We start from the raw sequence: 14,216 nt of genomic DNA, 5'->3' as shown, positions 1-14,216 counted from the left end.
TAAATATTTTCTAAATACTCGAGTCTTTTGCAATATGGGATGTATGTAGTAAAATATTGTGCAAAAATAGTGATTTACTAAATAGGTTAATGCTAAAAAAAGATCATAGGGAGGAAAAGTGTGTTACTCATTTTTTGTGAGAAAGCTATATAAAGACCCTGATTGACTCAAAACGACATCGTTGTTGTCCTGTATGATAATTGTTCTGCTATATATTCCATGTACTTCTGATAAAGTATTATAGATTCATTTTAAAATCATTTATCGGAAAGGTTTCAATTTTGATAAATAGACGTCTCTGTAGCAAAAGCACCTTCGCGTGTCAAGGGTTTCTGGTCCAAGCCGTTTGTGAGGGGAGGTGCGGATAAGAAACCCTTGGCTAGAGAAGATATGGCTTAACAAGTACCTCCTTTGAAATACCCATTTTCTAACTATCGAGGATAAGCGACCAATGTCCGAAGAACCTGGGTAAAAAACTCAAATAAAATAGCAATGAATCATATCAATTATACGGAAATAAAATGGAAATCAGTAGAGTTTAAAAAAAGGATATTCATCATTTAATTTTTATCAATTAACAAATCATGTCATTCGACCATTTTTATCATAGCAACATAAAAATTTCTTGAATATTTATGCAGATATCAGCGGATAAGAAACCCTTGACTTTGGAAGATTGCAAAACATAAAAAAAAATGTCGAAACTGAAACTTCATAGCCAGCCATTTAGATAAAGTGTCCTGATTGTTCTTAAAGGAAGTGATCTTGATCTTCTCCAGAGGTAAGTGCAATCACGGGACGGGGCCCTTGTATACAAGTAGCTGGTGAATCATTTTATGTCGTGTGATTTTTGATTTTAGACAAAGATGCACATAGTTCATCTGTACCATAAAACTAATAAATGTAGGTTATGTATAGTATTTTTTTGAAAAAGTGGAATCCAATCAGAACAATTCGGCTCTATTGTCCAGAGATATGTATTACCTACCTACCAATTCTGTTTTATGGCGTTTCAATTCGAAATGCTTTGATTATGCGATATTAAAAGAATTAAAAAAAATTATTTTGGGGAAGTTGTTTGGTTTTCGCGCTAGGACATTTAAACTACGTATCACAGGTAGATGCATGCACAATATTTCATCAAAAGACTATAATTATTATCAAAAAGATATTTTCATAACAAGTCGACTTCATATAAGACATGAAAAAGCCACACCATAAAATCATCTACTTAACAAATTAAATAGATACAAAATAGGTTTTAGAATTTAGAATTTTTGATAATTTACAAATCGAAACATCAAATGTCTGAGACATTTTTTTTTCAAATGTAAGAGAGTATTATGAAAAGGCACAACAATTGTGATTAATGTATTCTAGCTAAAAATTATATAATTCAAATAATTTTCTCTTGTGAATTAATAAAGTTGAATGATAATATTGATCATTAAAATCCAACACAAATCAAAGAAATATAAAACTGAAGTCAAGTAAATAATCCAATACAGGTATTCGAACCGGATATGAATATATAGTTTAAAATACAAAGGGACAGGATGGTATTATCATTTAGGCCTATATTCTATACTATTCTCTCTTCCAAGTTTTTGGTTCGACTACCATTTGCTGAATATTACGGAGTTACGATAAATATATCTGTGCCCAATCTACATTCATCCACCACGATGAAAAAAGTCCATTTTTTCTGTTTTAAAAGGCCCCTCTATCGCTTCAGATTTTAATACGCAACAAAATATATAAAGTCTACGGGGATTTGGATTTTTAACGACATATAAAGTTCCCGGATGATAATGTCGAAAAATTCTGCAAGGAGTCCCGAGAATTTCCGAATGTAAAAAGGTATCAGATTTTCCAAATCATAAATCTTCGTTGGAAATGCTATATTTTTATTCCTATGAATTTCTCCAGGTAAAAAGAGGGAACTTGTGGGAGAAGAATTCTTAGAACTGTTGCCTTATATTGATTTCAATTGTTTTTCACTGACAAGAATGTGTATTTATTAGGAAAATAAAAAAAAGTGATGGAAATGGTAACCTGGGACAGACTAGAGTATAGTTTTTCATAAGAGAAATTGGATTCTGGGAAGTTTGCCTTAGGGAAATTTTGAATAACAACGTCACCTTTCCAGGGAAAAAGTCTAATCCTGTTCGGGGTTTTTTTTAAGGGAAGTTAATGCGGGAAAAAGTATATGCTATAACATCGGACTAGACAATGAAATACGAAAACATTAACTCGTATGTTGCAAAATGTTACTGGTCAACGTAAAAAAGATACACATTTTTTGGATATGGTTTATGGTAAATTTTGAATTTCCTGAGTGGGTGTAAATGTAAAATTTACAACATTACAAATTGTTATATTTTAAATTTTGTATTTTCACCCACCCAGGAAATTCAAATTACAACATGACAGCAAGTTGATTTAGACATTGCGTGCACAGACATGAAAAGATTGTGTCGAATTGTTTTCAAACAAACGTCATGGTTGGTTTAAAATGGCAGATCAATATTTTAAAACTTAAAGTCCGACAGTTCTAAATTAAAACGATGATTAAAGGAATATTAAATTACGAAATAGTTACTGTTTTACTCTTTTACTTTGTTTAATAATAAACTTGTACTAAAAGTCTATTTTTCATTTAGCAAAGAAAAACTTTTAACAAAGAAATCTTAATATTTAGTGTCTATTCGGCAAGCTACGCTGGTCTAATTTACCAAATACTAAACGGTGGTGAATACTACTTTTGCCAAATTAAAATTAATATAATATTTATTAAATAGAATTGTAATTAAGTTTTCAATTTAAAAAAACATAAATTAATTTTTTTCTCAACAAACAGATCCATAAATGGTTAATCTAAACGTATACTTGCTGTTTTAAAGAGAAACTTAAAAGTGCAGACAAAAAACTTTATTTATATCAAATCTTTTTATCTAGGAGAATGCTGGAACACCCATATTAACGTTATTTAGCTAGCTTCCAAGACGAAAAATATGATGCCAGAAACCATGTAGAGAACAATCTTTTTATCAAGGAACAGATATATATTAATAATTGTTTTTCAAAATTACACATCAAATGGATTATGCAAGAATTAAAGTTTTATTTAATCTTAGATAAATAAATATACGTGAAGACGTTTATATTTGATCCCAAGGCGCATGAATTGGCAAAGTTTACTCATAGAAAATTGAACGTCGCAGATTTCCATTGCAAATACACTGAATGTCAATATTTTCTTATGGTCCATTTATTTAGGAAGCACAAGCAACAGAAAGTTTACATGTATGTTTGTTAGCTTTGAAAAACATGCCTTATATTGATTCAAAAAATAATTATACTTTTATAGAAAGTTCATTTTTATGAACAGTTTACCCACATATTTTTAAAAAAAGGATTTTCAATGATTATGGCAACCTTGTTAATCCTCCAAGGCAGCAAAACTACATTGTTGTGTTGTAGTACTGTTTTATTACACAATTTCATATACAATTGATATGCATTATGTTTCAGCAAGCAGTACACCAAAGAAAAGTGATTGTCCCCCATCCACCGTCCCGTATTTTACTCCAACTGAGACTTGATCATTGGACGACAATTCTAAAACAGCCACTGCGGAAGTGTCGTCATAACCAGAATGGCGTCCATCAGATCTCGTCTCGAACTTTTCTACTCCATTGACCCTCAAATCAGTCCGAACTAGTCCCCGATTAGCCTCTATGTTGTAAAGAAATATGTAAATTCCATCTCGATCTGCCGTAAAAATACCAGTGCTACCCGAGTAACCATGGTGATAGCTGGAGTAAATCCGGCTAAAAACGATAGGAGTTCTCGAAGAGTCGGAGTAAAGGTGGGCAAGAAATAGGGGGTAGGTTGTTTTATTAACTGCAAGCAAAACATAAAAAATCATGATATTTTTTTTTATTCAAGAAATATTGATTGTCTATATGCATGTGTAATCCCTTTGATTTTTTGTCATTTTTCCAATTTGAAATTCAAATTATTCTTTTAATTTCATAGAAAATGTATATGAAATTAATAAAATTATAAAATTATTCATTTGCCAACTTAGGTGCCAAGAATTTATATATCAGTAAAATATACCATGAAATGAACCATCGATAAATATTGTTTGGAAAAAACTCTACCTACCACTTGAATCATCTATCAGCTGCCAGCCCGCAAACACAGAATGGCTGGTCATTTTACTGGCTTCGGAATTCACATATTCACCGGCATTCAACCATCCAAAACTCATTAAACTGCTACTATCATAGAGGCCGCTGGCTGAGTCTACCCACACATCCGGTTGAGATTCACCGTTACTGAAGTGAAGTTTACAGCTGTACTCATAGTTTCCATAGGTACTACCCGACATCATGAAAACGTAAAGACCAGAACGAGGCGCAACGAATCTTCCGGTGGAGGTGGAGTATGCGCTGTCTGTGTCCAAGGTTTCGTTGTCAAAGACTATGGTACTGCCAGTAACTTCTCGAGACAGGGACACAGAAAACGCTGCATCTTCTGTTTTAAGAAAGAGAATTCTTGGAGTCTTTAAACATATTTAAGTATTTTTTTAAAGAGAGTAACTACTAAGTATGATATTTCAACATCATATACATGTATTAATTATGATTTTACAGACATGTCAATAAAATCAGGTGTTAATTTTAAAAATTGTAAAAAAAAAAAAAAAAGAGAGAAAAAAAAAAGTAACGCATGAAATTATATGCAATTATAAATCAAGCGTTTGTTTTCTAGAATAGGATTTGATACCAATATGTCATATTTCCAAAAAGAAATATTCAAACCAGTTTTGTTAATCTTCCAGCCTGAGAACAAAGTATGCTTTGCTAGCGCGTTTCCCTTTGTGACCTTGACTTTTACTTCATCGCCTAAACTGAGTTTCAGAACAGCAAAAGAAGTTGTCGTGTCGTAATATGAGGACGCTTGGTCGGCCCTTGACAATGCTTGCTGTACACCATTCACAAGAAGCACAGCTTCCGTTCTTTGGCCGTACGTCTCTATGGTCCAGGAAAATACATACAGTCCGGGGGTAGGTACAGTAAACACTCCTGTGGTGTTGTCGTATCCCCCGCCGACGTTTGTAATCACGTGGTCAAAAATAACCACAGCGTTATTTGTAGGACTGTAGGCGACAGCGTGGAAGGCAACGTAATCTGGCATTGCTAAAACAATAGATTTACAGCAAATTTAATACTTTAAATTGACAATAACCTACACGTAGCTCTCTATATACGGATATTAACGAATGATTTAATCACCAACGCAATGATAGCTAAAACTGGTCGTACATTTCAATGTTGTTGACAACACAACTACATCTACTGTTTGGTAAATATCGCATGTTACCTGGTTTGTTGACGTTGTTGACGGTGGCGTTGGACGCTGTAGAACAATCAGAATTACACAGATCCCCGTCACAGCAATGAATACACAGCCCCAACAGGTCACGCCTCCTACCGACCACAGGACCCGTGAAATGGGGGAGACAACCCTTTAAGGGAACACGTTCATTATCACATATTAGGATCTAATCGATTACTGGAATTCACAATGAGCAATCTTGGAAGGTAACTTACCATTATAGATTCGCATTTGGAAGTGAAATACCTTTTTCCAAAGATGGATTTTTCGTGAATAAAACATTTCTAAAAAAAAATTAAGATTATTCATGTATATGCTTTAAAATCAAAACATTTCCAAAATTGACCGGAAGTTGTATTTTTACAATACTCATTAAATTTGTGTGGATATTTTTTAATATTAAGGATACATTATATATGTTTGCTGCACGTAAAAAGATGGTTGTATTAGCTGTATGATTGGACTTACTTGGTTGAGGTTACAGGGAGTAACTGTATGGCAATCCCTTGGATCCGACACATTCTCACAGTCAAAACAAATCGGTCCCCGGGTGGCTGGGTATTCTAACAGAAGGGAGATAAATAAGTTTACAAATACGTTTGTACAGTACGTTTGGAATAGCTACAATGTTTATTTTAATTTATTAATCAAGGTTCCAAATTAACACGGTTTGATAATTCATACACATGGATGAAGATGCGGAAGATTTTCAATGATTTATTGTAAAACAATAATAATTATTGTTGATGTTCATTTTAATATGAAGAGTGACAGGAATTGCATGTTGTTTGAAATAATATGCACATTTACATTAGCATGTATCAAATATCCATGGACTTACTTGGAGAGCCACAGCCGTAAGCGTTACAGATATCTGAAGTACAACAGTCTCTGCACTGAACTACGCCGTCTATGTACTGACTTCTCTTGGTACTGACCACTGTTCTATTGTCCACAGCAGCGCATTCCTGTAAGTACAGTTATAATAACATACTATTGTTTTGCTTGTTGTTTGTAAACTCTATAATATTTTTGTCATTATTATTTTACAATAAATAACTCGTGAAACTGATCAGACACATTTATTGATATTTTTGAAAAAATATGAACAATAAGTTGTTTATATTAAAGGTAGAACATGTTGGTATTAACAAATCAGACCAAGTGCGTAGTATCTATGGAGAAAACTAAAGGGTCTATGTATAAATAGTTTTTCTACATGACAGAGTTAAAAATTCATTCCTTTATCCATAGTATTTTTTTCCTTTAGGCTATGAAATCTACCATTATCAAGAAACGTAAAAAAGCTACTAGTCCTGTCTCATTAATGTTGTATTCAATTCGACATTTGATCAGTTTGAGAATACCTGTTTCGGATAGCATCCTGTCCAGTAGCCTATGTCTCCATTGTCTGCCCGGTACTGCTGCACTGCACATACCTGTTGGTTATGAGAACAATATACTAGCATAGCCAATATCTATCATGTACACAAAAATATGTAAATGTACAGATATTGACATAGAAGTTTCTACCTCTCCGTCCTGACAGTGTTCAATTTTGTTGCACAGTCTGGGTTCAGTAACATCGGAACATCTCAAACACATCAAACCTTTTTAGTTCAATATTAAAAGCAAATGAATCATTGTGTACCAGTCATCGAATCGTTTATATCATAAAACTATACTTTACATGATAGTTGACAACGCGATAACATACTAGTTTACGACAATAAAATGTAATGGATCGTCAATACTGTTCTTGAACTTTTACCTTTGGCACTTCTTATTGCAATGCACAAACCGACCAAGTTAACTGAAATTATAAATCAATTAAAGACTGATTATAAAAAAGATCGAATAGCAGTATGCCGAGAAATAAAAAGATAAAAATATGAAAAACTTACAAAGTTTCTCTACCAATCGGCGCTTCATGGTCTTGTTTTTAAGGTCCTAGTATACATGCGCAAAGAAAAATCGTTAATGCAATAATCACAATGGACTCATATTAATCTCATCATAGTCATAGTTATTTGTATGTTTCAAGAAAAATTGTCAGATAATTTCTATTGCCCCTGTTAAGTTTATCAGCGTAATCCCTAAATACCTTCGTACAACTAGTACTGTCCTCAGTGGAATTAAATCCACTTGATAAGATGTAGGTATTGAGTTGGTAATGGCCGTTTCTATGTCTCAAAATAATATTAGATCTACAATTTCAGGATATAATCGCTGTTTGAAATCAACAGTTGGCGTAGACGCTCGTTCCTTTTGTTTTAAATTTTGCAATTTTCAGTCCATATTGTAAAATACGCTGTTATTTCGCAATAACTGTTACAGGTCCAGTCTACCTATTTTCATTGCTTATCTCTCAAGTATTTGAACGACCTCTAATAGACAGATATGTGTATAATTTCTGTAATGCAAACATCTTTATGTGAGTTTCTTATTGGTGTTTTCTAATGATATTTAAAGATTTTCAATGTACTTTAATATTGGAGTATTCAAAACTCATTCTTTTTTCTTTCAGTTTTATTTGTTGTTTTCTTTTCTACCAACAAAATCGTTTACGGTGAGTATAATAAAATGAACATTCAATTTTACGTACATATGATATGTGCCTTTATGCTTCATTCGCAAAAAACCTTATCGACTGAAAAAAAAAATATCTTCAAGGTTTAATGTGCCTGAGATGTTCCGATGTTACTGAGCCCAGACTTTGCAACAAAATTGAACGCTGTCAGGATGGGGAGGTATGCTTGTATGTACTTGTAGGAATTGTAGCAATCAAGATAAGACATTTATCAAATACACATCCACATCTGTATTTCATATTTATCATACTTTTAATTTTTTTTTAACTGAACAGGTATGTGCAGTGCAGCAGTACCGGGCAGACAATGGAGACATAGGCTACTGGACAGGATGCTATCCTAAACAGGTGAATAAAAACCGCACACAATGCTTTTGAAATGAAATAGAAGATTTGCCAGACAAATTAACAATACATAATATTTGTTTCAGGAATGCGCTGCTGTGGACAATAGAACAGTGGTCAGTACCAAGAGAAGTCAGTACATAGACGGCGTAGTTCAGTGCAGAGACTGTTGTACTTCAGATATCTGTAACGCTTATGGCTGTGGCTCTCCAAGTAAGTCCATGGATATTTGATACACGCTCGCTGGTTCTCTAAAATGTGCTTGATTATATAAATATAAATAAATATGTACCATTCATTTTTGTGGATTTACAAGCAAGATCTATTTTGAAATTTTTTTTTATGAAATAAAACCAGGATTAAGTATTAAACCAGTCAAAAGTATTCATTTTGTTTAAAGGGACATGGTGACGCACAAACCCGTGATTTAGCAAATATAGATTTTTTACACGATTTCCATACCGGTATATCATATGAGAAGATGAAAAATTATGGTGTTTTAAAGTAAATAAATTAAATTACAAAGAGAAAAAAAGAATTAAGCGTTGGGCCAACACGAAAATAATGTAAATACTGCCGCATGGCATGCATCATGAGCCAGAAGCCTCTCATTGAAACATGATGTCTTCAAGAACTATATATTTATTAAGATGCATTTTCTATTTGAGAAATAAAGTACGAGTTTTCGTGAATGTTGCAGAATAACCTCCGAGGTCGAGAAATGTTGTTTTGAAATATAAAAGCCGAGGCGTTAGCCGAGGCTTTTATATTTCAAACAACATTTCGAGACCGAGGAGGTTATCCTGCAACATTCACGATAACAAGAACTTTATTTCTATTCTACTAACAGCCCAGTATTTCTACAGATCGTTTCTCCTATAGAGAGACGATTTAAGTCATTTTGACGGCTGTTCCGTGTAGCCCCAATGGTTTTGTTAGTATGTTTACGTGTGTATCGATCAAAGGAATCACATGCAGACGACAGAATCTTTCTTTGGATTTTTAATACTCTTTACTTATTCATAAAATATCTGAGTTATAATCCTAATATTTTATGGGCAGTTTAATACGATTAATACTACTACACGTTATATATTTTATGTAAAAACACGCAGTGAAAATGTGCTAGGGAGGTCCTAGGAACAGCAGCATTGATCTCTTAAAAATAAACATTTGAGGCAATACACATCGTTTTGACTGGAACTAACACGTGAAATTGACATAGTTTTAAGACTTTTTACGGTTTGAAATTGTACTTTCATGGTCACTCTGAGACAAATAGGTATTTCTGATCTGATAATTTACTGATGACGTTCGTGGTATATTGGAGAATAATATCCGCGGCATCTCTTTGATCTCGGCAATAACTGTAGTAGAATAATGTATATTTCTTACCACAGACATCGAATATCTTCAAATTCACATTCTTTTTCCAGTGTGTCAATACCACTGTAACTATTTTTAGAAAGAAATTGCAATCACGTGACACTTAACCAATGTCCAAAACAACTCGGTTTGTTTACGTGTGCAATTTTTGGATGAGTTTTAATGACTTGTAAATTGATAGGTGATGACTTATGATGCGTGAAACCTTCCGTATGATGAAATTTCATGCAGCTCTTCTTATTTCTGTTGTCATAATCGAAATTGAGAAATTACCACGTTTCTTGTTGTTAGTGAATGCGTTAATTAAAAGCTAGGCATAATGTTCTTAAAAGTTATCTAAGCTTTTCAATGAATCATACATATCTTTTTATATTACCAAGTACCTAGTCTAAATTGAAAGCTAAATATATTGTATATATTTTTATTATTTAGTACTGCAATAATTTTGATTAGATCATCATTATTATTAATCGGTTGCAAGTCACAAAATGCAATAAAGTATAGAACAAATTCAATTTTCTACTTCCGAGCTATTCTTATTGGACTCAAATTATAGTTATAGTAGAATACTAGTCCATTGTCAGATAACGCAATTCTCTTCTTCATTGTTTCACTATTGACTACCCGTGATTTAAGGAAGGAGTCTCCTCGTTATCAAACATACTTCTTATAATTAGAAATTCATGAAATTTTGACACAGTCAAACGGATCATATTACCAAATGATTCTATCAGTTTAATCAAATTTGACTATTTTGTTTTTGCATAAGGGCCAGGTCAAGGTCACTACCTTTTTCCTCAACGTAAAGGATGATGAAAATAAGTGTAGCTCTTTGTAGTTCTGTAGACATTTGTTGAAGATTTGAAGATTCTATTCTTCAATGAAATGTCTATCAGCTTATACTACATAATTGGAATAAATATTTATACTAAAATTGATATAGCTTAGCCCGCATTTTTCTCTAATTTTCTTAAATTTTAAAGAAATTTTGATTATTTTTTTATGCTTCGAATGATGAAATATTTCTGATTTTTATATATTATAAAGACTTTATATAAAGATATGAATTGACAAAAAGGCTAATATATTGACCATTTAAACAGAGAGAAAAACTGATTTTAGTGATTTATTCACAAAAATCAATGTATAGAATGGGCGCTTTAAAAAGCTTATAAAAATGTAATTTGATAGGCAAATCATATTTTAAAAACATATTCTTAAACCCAAGTATCATATCATTAGTTCACAGAAGTAAAAAAAATCCAACATTAATGTTATTGTTTTTAAAATGCTAAAACAGACTCATTAATCTGCAGCAATTCTGAATTGCGAAACATGTGATATTTTCCTATGCCAATATTACGCAAAAAATATATTCCGTGTTAGATTCTAAACATTGATTGTTTTTTCTATCCGAGTTGTATGATAATAAAAGAAAGAAAGAAAAATATATTAATACTATTTTAATTTCCTTTTGTCTTGATTTAATGAACATTTAATCAAATTTACGTTTGACAAGTCAAAAACCAGAAGACTCCTTCCTTAATACATATACTTTGTTCTCTAGAATACCCAGCCACCCGGGGACCTATTTGTTTTGACTGTGAGAATGTGTCGGATCCAAGGGATTGCCATACAGTAACTCCCTGTAACCTCAACCAAGTAAGTCCAATCATATAGCTAATACAACCATCTTTTTTGTGCACCAAACATAATCACATATAATGTCTTATTAATATTTGAATATGTTTACCAAGATTAAATGAGTTTTGTATTAATACAAATTTAAGTCATTTCAGAACTAACAACTTGCTAGTAATCGCACAAGTTAGGATATATTTTGGCGCTGTTTTGATTTTAAAGCATATACATGCACTGTTTTAATCTTTTAGAAATGTTTTATACACGAAAAATCCGTCTTTGGTAAAAGGTATTTCACATCCAAATGCGAATCCATAATGGTAAGTTGCGATCCGTGAATGTTCATTGTGTATTCAAGTAATCCAATAAAGTTAGGTCCTACAATGATATATATAAACGTGTTCCCTTATAGGGTTGTCTCCCCCATTTCACGGGTCCTGTGGTCGGTAGGAGGCGTGACCTGTCGGGGCTGTGTATTCACTGCTGTGACGGGGATCTGTGTAACGCTGATTGTTCTACAGCATCCAACGCCACCGTCAACAACGTCAACAAACCAGCTACTAGTATGCCAGATCACGTTGCCTTCCACGCTGTCGCCTACAGTCCTACAAATAACGCTGTGGTTATTTTTGACCACGTGATTACAAACGTCGGCGGGGGATACGACAACACCACAGGGGTGTTCACTGTACCCACCCCCGGACTGTATGTATTTTCCTGGACCATAGAGACGTACGGCCAAAGAACGGAAGCTGTGCTTCTTGTGAATGGTGTACAACAAGCATTGTCAAGGGCCGACCAAGCGTCCTCATATTACGACACTACCACCTCCTTTGCAGTCCAAAACCTGACACTGAACGACAAAGTAAAAGTCAAGGTCATTCTTGGACGCTCAGAACCAAGGCATACAATCTTTTCCGGCTGGAAGATCAATAACACCGGTAATGTTTGAAAAATTATTGGATACTAAGTAAATTATAATCAGCGAAAATTGACATGAGGAGACGACAAATAATCATGATTAGGCTACGTGAGTTATATGGATGATGAAAACTTGAGATCTGTAAAGTTTTAATAACAGAACAAAACTGTTTGATATGGACAAATAATAAATGACGGACATGTATTATATTATTCATGTCATATAATTATAAGCATGTAATTTAATACATGACTCATACGGTTTCGAGTATGATACAATCGCTTTTTTTTCAGATGATACGGCGTTTTCTGCGTCCCTGTCACGAGAAGTTACGGGCAGTACCATAATCTTTAACAACGAAACCTTAGACACAGACAGCGCATACTCCACCTCCACTGGAAGATTCGTGGCGCCTCGTTCTGGTCTTTACGTTTTCATGATGTCGGCTGTTATATATGGAAATCATGAATATACCTGCGATTTCTCCTTTAGCAATGGTAACGATCAACCAGAGATATGGGTGGACTCAGCTAGTGGACTATATGACAGCGCCAGCTACATGACTTTCGGCTGGTTGAATAGCGGCGATTACGTGTATACACATGCAAGCAGAATGACAACCTCCTCTGTGTTTGCTGGATGGCAGCTGGTGGATGATGCAAATGGTTTGTAGAGCTGTTTAGTATTGACTGCAAGAACTATGTTAGGGTGTATATGCACTGTAGAGCAATTACAGATCATAAGGCCACATTGTTCGATTTTTTTTCAGTGGCAGTCGTATCGATGAAGTTATGTTTAAGAATATTAGCGAGGTTTCCAAAGGTTAAAGTCTTCCGGTATTGAAAGAACTACCAAAGAGTGCGTTAAAACATGTTTTAATATGTTCTTTTTTAGTTTCCAAAGTAAGATATCCAGCGTTTCTTGCACATCTTAGTGGAGACACCACCCGTTCCCCCATCGTCTTTAATCGTGTTCACTCGGGTTATCACCACGGCTACTCGACGAGCACTGGGAAGTTCACTGCGGATCGTGACGGCGTGTACGTATTTCTACACAATATAGAAGCGGCGGGGTCTGTTGTGAACACCGCTCTAGCAGTGAACGGAAACGTTAAAGTGGAGACAAGGTCTGACGGCCGCCATTCGGGCTATGACGACACGTCTGCTGTCACCGTCCTGGAGCTGGCTTCTGGGGATCAAGTCTACGTTAATATACAAAGCGGGGGAGCAGATGATGGGCAGACTCTTTTCTTTGGCATTCTGCTATTTGAACTCTGAATATTCTGTTTGTAGAGGTTGGTTATCCAATAAAGACTGATCAATTTCTAAAAAATTAGCTTTGTCAAAACGCAGTCCGTTAGTTGTCTGTTAAAGCTGTAGACCTCGCTGCTTTTGGAGGCTCTCGACATCAGAGTATTGTAAAGTATAAAGCGTACACATGTATACACTAACGTGCCAAAAGTATATCAACTTTTCTTTTTTCCCTGTGTATTTCATTGAAAACAAGACTGATATTTAAAAGGGTTTTTGTCTCAATTTTTGTCAGATTTCGAAGAAATTTTTATTGATTAAAGTAGATTCAATTTGCACTTCTTGACATACATTGAAATAGTTTTTGACACCTCATGTGTAAATTTTTATACCTCAAACACAACAAGAACATATTTTTCAAGTGCTCTTCTATATATCTTTTTGCGATCCGAAAAAACTTAATTTGGATTGTGAATATCAAATCTGAAGAACTGAAGGTTGGAAAAATATTTAAATATGATGAAAAAAAAACAACCCAAAAAACAAAAAAAAAACAACAACTAGAGAAATTCTGAATTTATCAATCTTAGTCTTTTCAAAATTGGTCAAGGGATCATTTTTTAAAGATTCTTTGAAACATGTTGGTTTTCAATGAAATATATAGTGAAAAAGA

General features: G+C 33.9%; 2 protein-coding genes across 4 annotated transcripts; one reads left to right on the top strand and one right to left on the bottom strand.

Moving 5' to 3' along the window:
* Positions 1-3,207: 3,207 nt before the first annotated feature.
* Positions 3,208-7,470, bottom strand: LOC105327878 (uncharacterized). Of its 2 annotated transcripts, XM_066088099.1 has the most exons (11): positions 7,314-7,470; positions 7,181-7,222; positions 6,943-7,019; positions 6,777-6,848; positions 6,251-6,377; positions 5,878-5,972; positions 5,625-5,693; positions 5,395-5,539; positions 4,833-5,210; positions 4,174-4,545; positions 3,208-3,906 (listed from the first exon to the last, which is right to left on the bottom strand). In XM_066088099.1, exons 1-11 carry the CDS (start codon positions 7,339-7,341, stop codon positions 3,524-3,526), a joined length of 1,788 nt encoding a protein of 595 aa, XP_065944171.1. In that variant the 5' UTR covers positions 7,342-7,470; the 3' UTR covers positions 3,208-3,523. The 2 variants fall into 2 exon arrangements, with proteins under 2 accessions (XP_065944171.1, XP_065944172.1); XM_066088100.1 differs by lacking the exon at positions 7,181-7,222 and having other exon boundaries at positions 3,209-3,906; positions 7,314-7,463.
* A 69-nt stretch (positions 7,471-7,539) lies between these two features.
* Positions 7,540-13,842, top strand: LOC105327894 (uncharacterized). 2 transcript variants are annotated; one of them, XM_011428574.4, is made up of 11 exons: positions 7,540-7,564; positions 7,747-7,843; positions 7,937-7,978; positions 8,083-8,159; positions 8,276-8,347; positions 8,431-8,557; positions 11,298-11,392; positions 11,623-11,691; positions 11,784-12,312; positions 12,587-12,958; positions 13,188-13,842. In XM_011428574.4, exons 2-11 carry the CDS (start codon positions 7,810-7,812, stop codon positions 13,568-13,570), a joined length of 1,800 nt encoding a protein of 599 aa, XP_011426876.3. In that variant the 5' UTR covers positions 7,540-7,564; positions 7,747-7,809; the 3' UTR covers positions 13,571-13,842. The 2 variants fall into 2 exon arrangements, with proteins under 2 accessions (XP_011426876.3, XP_065944170.1); XM_066088098.1 differs by lacking the exon at positions 7,540-7,564 and having other exon boundaries at positions 7,586-7,843; positions 12,587-12,970; positions 13,188-13,317.
* The last annotated feature ends 374 nt before the right edge of the window (positions 13,843-14,216 follow it).

This window comes from Magallana gigas, chromosome 6, assembly GCF_963853765.1.
Source record: "Magallana gigas chromosome 6, xbMagGiga1.1, whole genome shotgun sequence".
In the NCBI taxonomy this organism is placed as follows: Eukaryota; Metazoa; Mollusca; class Bivalvia; order Ostreida; family Ostreidae; genus Magallana; species Magallana gigas.
The sequence above is the reverse complement of the archived record's forward strand: the minus strand, read 5'-3'. Positions and strand labels throughout refer to the sequence as shown.

What these genes read in the sequence shown, in the direction of transcription:
- LOC105327878 (XM_066088099.1), bottom strand. Translation starts at nt 7,341, where the DNA reads ATGAAGCGCCGATTGGTAGAGAAACTTT. An exon ending in CAACAACGTCAACAAACCAG is followed by an intron (nt 5,211 to 5,394) that starts GTAACATGCGAT and finishes CTATTGTTTTAG; the next exon opens with CAATGCCAGATTACGTTGCC. An exon ending in CTGGAAGATTAACAAAACTG is followed by an intron (nt 4,546 to 4,832) that starts GTTTGAATATTT and finishes TTCTTAAAACAG; the next exon opens with AAGATGCAGCGTTTTCTGTG.
- LOC105327894 (XM_011428574.4), top strand. Translation starts at nt 7,810, where the DNA reads ATGTGTATAATTTCTGTAATGCAAACATCTTTAT. An exon ending in TGTAATGCAAACATCTTTAT is followed by an intron (nt 7,844 to 7,936) that starts GTGAGTTTCTTA and finishes TTTTTCTTTCAG; the next exon opens with TTTTATTTGTTGTTTTCTTT. An exon ending in GCTGGTGGATGATGCAAATG is followed by an intron (nt 12,959 to 13,187) that starts GTTTGTAGAGCT and finishes GTTCTTTTTTAG; the next exon opens with TTTCCAAAGTAAGATATCCA.